Below are 9,642 nucleotides of genomic sequence, written 5' to 3'. Positions count from 1 at the left end.
AAAGAGTGAGGAGGACCTGGGAGTCCAGTTCAATAAGGAGATATAAAGGGTCCTCAGAGCTGCTGTGGATGAGTGTGATCTATGGATAATACCTAAGACGTCCATAGGACGTGAAAAGTCCCAGCGGACACAGATGAGCTGACAACAGAGAGAGACTTGGAGATGAGGTTTTGCCCAAATTGCAAACAGGTGGACCGTGCGTTAGTCCCAGGCACAGTTCTGGAACAGATTTCTACGTGGGCGACTGTGAGCCATCAGAGGGGACCCAGTGTGGTGTCATCCACAGGACTGAGTTGGCTCATACGACATCAAGATCTCCAGATGACCCTCCAGCTGCGGAGGCTCCTCATGATTTTTATAAACAAAAGGGTTTTGACTCTAAATGCAGTTTTAAGTATTGTTTTCAATTTAAATAAAAGTTATTTGAATTTCAAGCAAAGAAAGGGAGGGCTGCGGGGGGACCCCAGCCTCCACATGGGGAGAGTTTCCCCTGCTGTCCTGGAGGGCTTGGTCCTTCCTCAAACATTTGTCAGTTAGTTGGATAAAGGGACCTTAGGCAGCAAGATTATGCAATTTGCAGATCCTTGGGGAGGAATGGTCAGTCCATCCAAGAATGGTGTTCCCCGTGGCCTTGACAGACCAGAGCACTGGGCTGAAACGCACAAGAAAAATTCACAGCCCCAGGACGTGTGTCATGGGTTGTGTTCCCTGGGGCCCAGTCTCTGAGATGGAGTTTAATGTGTGGGGTGTTTATTAGGGGCTGCCCTTGGGATCAACACTTATGTAAGGGGGGGGGGGACAGAAGCACAAGGGGGACGAGGAAGAAGGCAAGCCATGATCTGGCTGCAGCAACACGTCCACCAACCCCACGGGGAGCTCGGAGCCAGAAAGGGCCCTTAGAGTTGCTCCCAGTTGCACTGGATACCTGGCCTTTATACCTCCACCTCAGTCAGTCACGAGATGCGGGCCACCCTGGAAGGGCAGTCCTTGAAGGGGCAGCTGCCCGCTGACCACACTCCCCGCTGCTAGGCCAACAAGCTCTTCCTTGAAGGGGATCTGAGTAGTAAGTACATCCCAGTACCTGCCACAGAAGAAGACACAGTAAACAAACACATGTAGCCACAGAGAAACAAGGGCTTGAACAAAGGGGCATCTCTTGCACCTTTTAACTGAACAGAACTTTTGCTGAGCACATGGGGAAATGAGCACAGACCTGGTGCTGGTAGGAACGCAAATGGGCAAATTGCTTTTTAGAGAAATTTGTCAGCTTGAAGAGCCATAAAAATGATCACCACGGGCTTCCCTGGTGGCGCAGTGCTTGAGAGTCCGCCTGCCGATGCAGGAGACGCGGGTTCGTGCCCCGTTTCGGGAAGATCCCACATGCCGTGGAGCGGCTGGGCCCGTGAGCCATGGCCACTGAGCCTACGCGTCCGGAGCCTGTGCTCCGCAAGTGGGAGAGGCCACAACAGTGAGAGGCCCGCATAACGCAAGAAAAAAAAAAAAAAAAAATGATCACCACCACCCCCTCCCCCATACGTCCAGCAGGAACCCGGTCCGAGGAAATTGTCTGAAATGTGAACAGTGTTTTCTGCACAGGGATGTTCGTGCCAACGTTAATGATGACCATGAAAAATTGCAACAAGCTCGTCCAGCTCTCAGGGAACTGTTAATGGTATCCTCCTGAAGGACTATTAGGCAGCCACTAAAAATAGGCAACAAGGGAGATTGTAAAAGACACAAAACCGATGGTGTTTACAACTGTGTTGAAAACATAATCACTGTTTTGGGGGGGAAAATATCAAAAAAGTAGCTATGTTAGGTTAAGCGATCTATCTTTGTCACTCCCTAAATCAGTTGCGACGTGCTTTTAATACCTTGGTAATGAAGAAAGAATACTGTCAGGCACGGGCTGGGCATGAGTGGAATTGGAAGCAATCCGGTAACTGTGTGGGGAGTGTAGTGGACCAAAGGCTCAGGATGAGCTGACAGTGTGGCCTGGTCTTTAAGAAGTCGCATGTCACCTGGCTGCATTCACAGCAGTAGAAAGAAGACCGAGGGCGATCTCCCTGGAGGCGCAGTGGTTAAGAATCCATCTGCCAGTGTAGGGGACATGGGTTTTATCCCTGGTCCGGGAAGATCCCACATGCCGTGGAGCAACTAAGCCCTCAGGCCACAACTACTGAAGCCCACGCGCCTAGAGCCCGTCCTCCACAACAAGAGAAGCCACCGCAATGAGAAGCCCGCGCACCGCAACGAAGAGTAGCCCCCGCTCGCCGTAACTAGAGAAAGCCCTGTGCGCAGCAACGAAGACCCAACGCAGCCAAAAATAAATAAATTTTAAAAAAAAGAAGACCAAGGGGGTCCCGATCTGTGGAGGCCCCTGGGGTTGGGGGGCCATGGACCAGCATGGTGCCATTTCTGTTGGAAAGGCTTCTCCCAACTGGTGTTGTTACTGTATTGTACAAATCATCCCTCGTTTGCTCACCTGGTTCCTTGGGCATCTCTGGTCACGCCCTCGATCGTTTACCAAGGTTGAAAATGGGGAGGCAGTGAGCACATGGACGGGTTTGTTCAGGGTAAGTAGCCCCGCGCCATGCCAGGGGGGAAAAGCAGGCAACTTTCTCACGTTTGGAATTAGGGCCCCCAAAGTGCACAGGTCATCATCTCCTGCTGCCTTTGAAAGAGCCCCCCGCCCCCCGGGAGAGGACCTGGCCCCGCTTCCTTCTGTTTTCAGGGTCCTACAACAAAGGCTGGCAGAAACCCCTCCTTAGTGGAGCCACAGAGCTCAGCTTGTTCCCTGTGGGTGTCTGGGTCCGGTCACCTGCCTGGCTCTCAGATTGTTGCTACCGCCTGGGGGTGGCCCTGCACACACGGACAGCTCAGAGCGGGGACAGACTTCCTGATCTCCCCTCTTGTTCCTCTCAAGCCATTTCGTGAACTTGATCGGTGCTGCCACTGTGACATCTGGGCATCTCCCTCCGCCCTGAGACAGGTCCAGCTCCCTGATTCAGGGAACCCTCCCTGGCAGCACTGCTTGTCCCTCTGTCCCCACCAGACTCCTCCTGTCTGCCCCTCTCTGTCTAGAAATGGCAAAGGCGAAGTTGGTGAGTTTGGGATCCCCCAGGGGCTTCCCCTGAGACAGGGGCCTTCGTTCATTTGGGGGGAGAGTCCGGGAAGGGCAGTCCAGGTGCGAAGGGGGACTGGACAGGACAGCAGTGCCGTCAGGCCCGTCACCCCTGTGGGCAGCTGAGCTGTGAGGGACCACGGGAGCCCACGTAAATCACACACCTGAGTTAACGCAGCTGAGGAAGCTGGGAGCTGGGCTGGTGATCTGCCCTCCATCACTGGCTGAGAGCTGTTTCCAGGCATTGATCCCAGCCCTTGTACCTTGCTGGTCTGCTCCCACAGCCAGAAAAAAGCATCCAGGCAGAGTCAGGTGGGCCCAGCATCTACCTAGTGTACCTATTGCCATGAGGAAAATTGAGGCCGAAAGCTCAGGCCTGGCCCTTTTTAAGTCAGAGGCTGAGCATAGATGAAACCTTCCAGAACCTTCCGGGCTGAGCCCCAAGGCTTAGGCTTGTCTGGCAGTCCCAGATGCAGGCTCCCCTACCCTCCGTCCGTGAGTGGGCCTTGACCATGGGCAGCTCTCCCAGCATCAGCCCCTTTCCTTCCCACTCACGATCCCATCCGGAACATCCCTACATCCCTCATCACCAAGGATCCTCTCCACCAGCTGGCCAAGAGCACACCCGGGGTCCGGCTTCTCCAGCCCTCACCAGCTCAGCCTCGTGTCAGGGGCTGAGAAGGGCTGTTTAAGGGTTAGCCCCGCCTGGGAAAGCACCTGGCAGACACACAGCAAACTTCCTAAGTCGCAGTTTCCTTCTGTTTGTTTCAAGTGTTGAAAGTCCCCACGCCTTCCTCCAGCTCTTGGCACCAAAGAGCTGCTGCTGATGGAGGCCCTGCAGCCCGCCGGTCGGCCTGTGCCCCACCCCCTGCACCCCACTTCCACTGTCCGCACTTGGAGTTCATCCTGCTGCGGAAATCCGCCATCTCTGAGTTTGCCACCACCCTCCCCCCACACACTGTTCCCCCCTCCCTGCCTGTGTCCCTCTCCCACCCCACTGCTTTCCCTGGACATTTGGGTCCAGCCCAGGTGTTCGGCCCCCGAAGGCCGGTCTCGCCCCTCCTCTGTACAGCTTGAGCCCTCACCTCCCCTGTTGTTCACTGTGCCACGACCTTGCTGCCTGTTGGACGGGCACCTGGGGACAAGGTTGGGTCCCTTGTGCCCAGGCCAGAGACAGTGTCATCTTGTCAGATGCGCCAGGACCACGTGACCCTAGATGGCTCCACGGCCCCACCTGCCTTTCCTCCATCCCCTCATCCAGCCATGCCACGTGACATGTGGGATTGTAGTTCCCTGACCGGGGATAGAACCTCTGCCCCCTGCAGTGGAAGCGTGGAGCCCTAACCACTGGACCGCCAGGGAATTCCCTCTGTCTTTCTTTACGGCATCACTGCCATCTGGCATTGTATGTAATGTCTGACACCAGGAGGACAAGGCTTTGTTTTGTTTCTGTGTGTCCTCAATGCCTAGAACAGAACCTGGCAGGCAGTAGATGTAAGGACAGGCTGGTGCAGGGCTGGTCTCCACGGGATGTTTACCAAATGTCACAGGATATCTGGTCTCTGAAGCTCACATGGAGGCGAGGGCAGGTGCTTGTGCAAAATTGGGGTCCATGATCCCATCTGGGAGTCACCATGCCATGCTCCAGAGTCTGGGCCTGCCGTTCCCCACCTGTCTGCCCTGACTTTGGTGGTGCAGGAGATGATGAACATGGCTGCCTGACACCCTCTTTTTCAGACAAAGGCCCCAGCGAGGACCCGCGGCCTGAGGAGAGGCCTGTGGAGGGTGAGGCACTGTTCACCCCCCATTTTTCACCCCCCACCACGTCTCCTCCCCCCCCCCCCAGTCCTGCATCTCCTTTTTGTCTCTTCCCAACACCGGGTTTGGGGGTGGGTGTCCTGTGGGCCTGAGTTGGGAGGAGGTTTATAGACCTGTCTTGTAGAACTAAGAGGTACACGGTCAGAGGTAGCAGCAGCTCCTTCTGGTAAAGGAAATTGTAAGCCTTTCTTATTTTGTTTTTATATACACCCTGCCTCTTTCCACAAAGGTTTTAAGGCTGAGTCTTCCTGAGCAAGTCGAATTTAGGCCTGAAAGCACAAAATTGGCTTTGTGTCCAATAGACATGTTCAATCTCAGGAACACTGCTTATTCCCACCCTGCGGAGGGTGGGAGTAGGACAGGCAGGGAGATCAAGGTGAGGATGGGTCTGTTTCCACCCCTGGAACGGAATGAGTGGATGTCAGAGGAGAGGAGCATCACTTTCCCAATGCCAAACCCAGCCTGGCAGGGGAGGAACTCTGAAGTTTTAATCAACATCCACTGCCACCTAGTGGCGGCATACTCAATTTGCAGGCTTAGAGTTCACGTGCTAGCTAAGTCACTTACGGTGCTGGTCTAGAGTGACATTCACATAGAAAGACCCATGGTCATTCTTAGGCCTCAAAACCTTCCATTCAGTCCTGGTAATGCCCTAGATCCGATTTCACAAGCAGGTATTTGAGCCCCAGAATTGTGGACCCGTCTGCAGGGGTGCCACTTCTGAGGAAGTAGGTTACCTGCCACCATTACCCTTCCCCATTCCAAGGTCCCAGCACAGGGTCATTCTTGGTGCCAGCAGACCTAGGACCTGAGCTGAGAAGCAGGGTCCTGCTGCCACTGGGGAGGCTCACCAAACTTCTTTGCCTTTCAGACAGTCATGGTGACGTGATCCGGCCTCTGCGGAAGCAGGTGGAGCTGCTTTTCAACACGCGATACGGTGAGTGAGGAGCCGGGTAGGGTCGAGGGCATCCAGGCCTCCCTCCAGCTGCCGTTTTCAGAGGGCCTGACCCCCCATCCCAGTTGCTCCTGGAACAGAGACAGAGGAGGGAGGGGCTGGAGGGGCTGGGACCCACTGGAAAAGGGCCGGGGCTCTGCAGGGGCTGCCATCCTGCCCCTTCCTCAGCTCTAGACCTCCCTCCCGGGGAGACTGAGGCACTGCCAGAGAACCCCACCCTCTGAAACGCAGCGTCCCCACCTCCTCCTTCAACAGGCTCACACTCACTCACTGTCTGCCTCAGCCTCAGCTTACAGAGGCCACTCTGACTGCTGTCACTGCCCCTCTGTACCCACAGACACCCTAGTTCAGGGTCCTCAGGAGGACAGATGGAAAACAAGGTCGTTCCTACTAGAAAGACCAGGAAAGAAAACAGGGAGGCAGGGAGAAGCCTACTCTTCGTTCAGCCCTTGTGGTTGGCCAGGCACTGGCAAGGTGCTTCACATGAGTTCTCCCGTCCCATCTCACAAAATGCCTGTGTCCTAATGCCCATTTTACAGATGAGGAAAATGAGGCCTGGGGAAGTGATGTAGCTTGTCCTAGGCCCCAGAACTAGTGAGCGGCAGTGCCTGGCCTGGGCCTCAGATCTCTCTGGTTCCCAAGGCGTGGTGTTGGGCCATGCGGGGGGTTGGGGTTATTTATGGTGGCAGGGTGACCCTCTGGAGGGCCTTTCTGGCAGCACGGGGACAAGTGGACTTGGGTGGAGCCGATGCCAGGTCTCACCAGCCATCAGCAGTTTCTCCTGCATTGCCAGGGTATGAGGGCATGAACTGAGCGTAGGTCTGGGGACCCCACTTACTTGGGTTCACATCCTCCAGCTCTGGGGCTCTGAGACCTGAGACAGGTCACGTCCCCTCTGGGCTCTGGGACTCTTACCCACAGCCTGGGGCTAACAGTACTTACCTCAGGAGGTTCAGGAGGGTTCAACTAAGGGCTAAGTTTCAAAAGGGCTCCAGCACCTGCGGCCCCCCCATGCAGACATGGGAGGTGGGAGTTGAGGCTCGTGGCCCCATAGATCTGGGTGGCCCTACAGCAGCCGTATCTCTGCAGCCAAGGCCATTGGCATCTCGGAGCCTGTCAAGGTGCCCTACTCCAAGTTCCTGATGTACCCAGAGGAGCTGTTTGTGGTGGGGCTGCCTGAAGGCATCTCCCTCCGCAGGCCCAACTGCTTCGGGATCGCCAAGCTCCGGAAGATCCTGGAGGCCAGCAACAGCATCCAGTTCGTCATCAAGAGGTAAGGCCCGGCCGGGTCCACGGGAGCCCTTCCAGGCTTGCCCGGCACCCAGGAGCAGCGCCAAGTAGCCATCTTCCTCTTCAGACTGCAGAAGGCTTTTTTTTAAAAAAAATAGGGCATTCAATGAGGTTTGGCCTCAGTTGAGCAGGCACGAGGTTGCCCAGGCCCAGCCCAGGCCTGAAGGACCTTAAGCAACCAGACTGACGCCCTCTCAGTCCCACGAAAACAGCCCCCAGTTTACCCAGATGTAGAATGGGAGTACACCCACCAGCTTGATCTCCTGGATAATTCTGAGCATCCTCTGGGCCAGGGGGCATCCAGGCTGAGGACAATGCCCCATGACCCCAGGACCGGAAAATCAGGCATTGGCATTTTGAGTCTCTTCTGTTTCCTCGGGCATCTAATTTTTGTCGGCAAGGACCCAGGGAGCTCCAGTGTATCCAGCCTGTGTGCCAGCTCAGATATAAAGTCCCTCTGGAGGAGATGGAGGTAGCTACTAAATTTTTAAAAGATGAGGGAGGACCTGGGGTGAACTGTTTTGTGTTTTTGGGTTTTTTTTATGGTATGCGGGCCTCTCACTGCCATGGCCTCTCCCGCTGCGGAGCACAGGCTCTGGACGCGCAGGTCCAGCAGCCACGGCTCACAGGCCCAGCTGCTCCGCGGCATGTGGGATCTTCCCAGACGGGCGCGAACCCACACCCACTGCATCGGCAGGCGGACCCCCAACCACTGCGCCACCAGGGAAGCCCTGTTTTCTGTTTTTTTGCTTCTGTGTATTAACACGATGTCTTATAAATTTGGTTTGGTTGGAAGTGACAAGAAAGAGGAGACTCTTAAGGGTTTGTTCTCCCTGGGGAAGTAGATGGCCCCCAAATTGGGAGACTCACAGTGTCCTTCACGCCTCGAGTGGCAGGCTGGTGATGGGGCGCGGAGCAGGGAGCTCTCTCGTGGGGCCTGGTTTGCGCCAGGAAAAGCAGAGAGGGTGATGCTCCAGGAGATGCAAATAGTGGACACGTGGTTCCTTCCTTCCACAAATACATCTTGAGTGCCTACCGTGTTCCAGGAGTGATGCAGCAGCAAATGCCACCGAGTCCTGCCGTCGAGTTGGCTGATCTCACGGAATTAAATCACAATATAGTATCAGGTAGAGATAAATGCTATGATGCAGGTTAAAGGGGCAAAGCAGGGGCAGGAGGAACCTGTCTCTGGAGGGGACTTTGGAGCAGAGACCTAATGAAGCAAGGTTTGCAAATTATTTGCAATGGAGAGCACTGAAGCAGCGGGAACAGCAGGTGCAAAAGCCCTGAGGCAGGGACATCCTTGTGTGTTTGAAGTCGAGCAAGGCGCCATTGTGACTGGTGCAGGGGGAGTGAGGGAAGAGTGAGAGTGGCGAGGCCCAAGAGATAGCAGGAGCTGGATCATACAGAGTCTTAGACTGGTTTAAAGAGTCTGGATTTTATTTCAAATTTAACGAGAACTCACCGGAAGTTTTTGAGGAGGATGGGCAGGGGCAGAAACGGGGGCAGTGAGGAGGCTGTTCCTGGCCCAGGGGACACAGTGGCATCTTGGATTAGGTAAAGGTAGGGGTGGGATGGTGAAAAGTTGTCAGATTCAGACAGTGTTTTGAAGATGAGGCTGGTAGAATTTGCTGATATATGGGATGTGAGTCTGCTGTGTGTTATGTTTGAGGTGCGTGGGGGCCTTCCAGGGAGCGTTGGCAGGTGGATTACGGGGGTCAGACTCAGGAGAGAGGTCGGGGTGGGGACAGAATGTGGGAACCTGTCAGCATTCAGGAGGGACGTAGCACATGGGGGCTGCTTGCCTCATCCACTCCCTCAAACTGAGAACTGGAAGCCCTTGGGTGACTCGCAGGCTCCTGGGTCTAAGTCCAGCTCCCCCTGGTACTCCCCCTGACCTTGGGTAGGTTGTTCAGGGCGTTAAATGGAGCATACTGTACCATTTATGGGGTGGCCCTGGAGGTCAAGGCTTAGCAAAAGACCTGGCACAGTGTAGGTACTCGATTAAGATGTTTGTTTTTTTTTTAGTATCAGGTTTATTGAAGTTTAAATTACATTCAGTAAAACTCACCCTTTTAAAAGGCACTACTCTTTGATTTTTGGCAAACTCACACTGTCACATCACTACCCTCAAGATACAAAACAGTTCCATCACTCCACAAGCTTCCCTTGTGCCCTTTTGTTGGCTACCCCAGACCCTGCGACCTGGTAGTTGATCATTTTTTTGCCATTTTGCCTTTTCCAGAATGTCATATAAATGGAATCATACATTGTGCATCTCATTGGGTCTGGCTCTTTCACTCAGCTTTTGAGATTCATCCATGTGGTTGCCTGTATCAGGAGTTCATGTCTTTAAAATATATATAGATATATAAATTTTAAAAAGTGAATTTAGATAATTCGTTTTCTGAATGCCAAGTGAAGAAAATGATTCAAGTAGGAAAGAGTGATTAAC

At 54.3% G+C, this 9,642-nt stretch overlaps 1 protein-coding gene across 3 annotated transcripts in view; it reads left to right on the top strand.

Annotated features, from left to right (window-relative positions):
* Positions 1–9,642, top strand: part of GTF2IRD1 (GTF2I repeat domain containing 1) — a 78,948-nt gene that overhangs the window by 28,251 nt on the left and 41,055 nt on the right. For all 3 annotated transcript variants that reach the window (XM_007468765.1, XM_007468766.1, XM_007468764.1), the window contains exons 14-16: positions 4,862–4,909; positions 5,814–5,879; positions 6,987–7,170. In XM_007468765.1, the coding sequence (XP_007468827.1) occupies positions 4,862–4,909; positions 5,814–5,879; positions 6,987–7,170 (298 nt within the window). The remainder of the gene's footprint in view (positions 1–4,861; positions 4,910–5,813; positions 5,880–6,986; positions 7,171–9,642) is intronic.

The sequence above is a fragment of the Lipotes vexillifer genome, unplaced genomic scaffold (genome assembly GCF_000442215.2).
Source record: "Lipotes vexillifer unplaced genomic scaffold, Lipotes_vexillifer_v1.1 scaffold12, whole genome shotgun sequence".
NCBI classification, from domain to species: Eukaryota; Metazoa; Chordata; class Mammalia; order Artiodactyla; family Lipotidae; genus Lipotes; species Lipotes vexillifer.
This window is presented reverse-complemented; position numbering and strand designations above follow the sequence as displayed.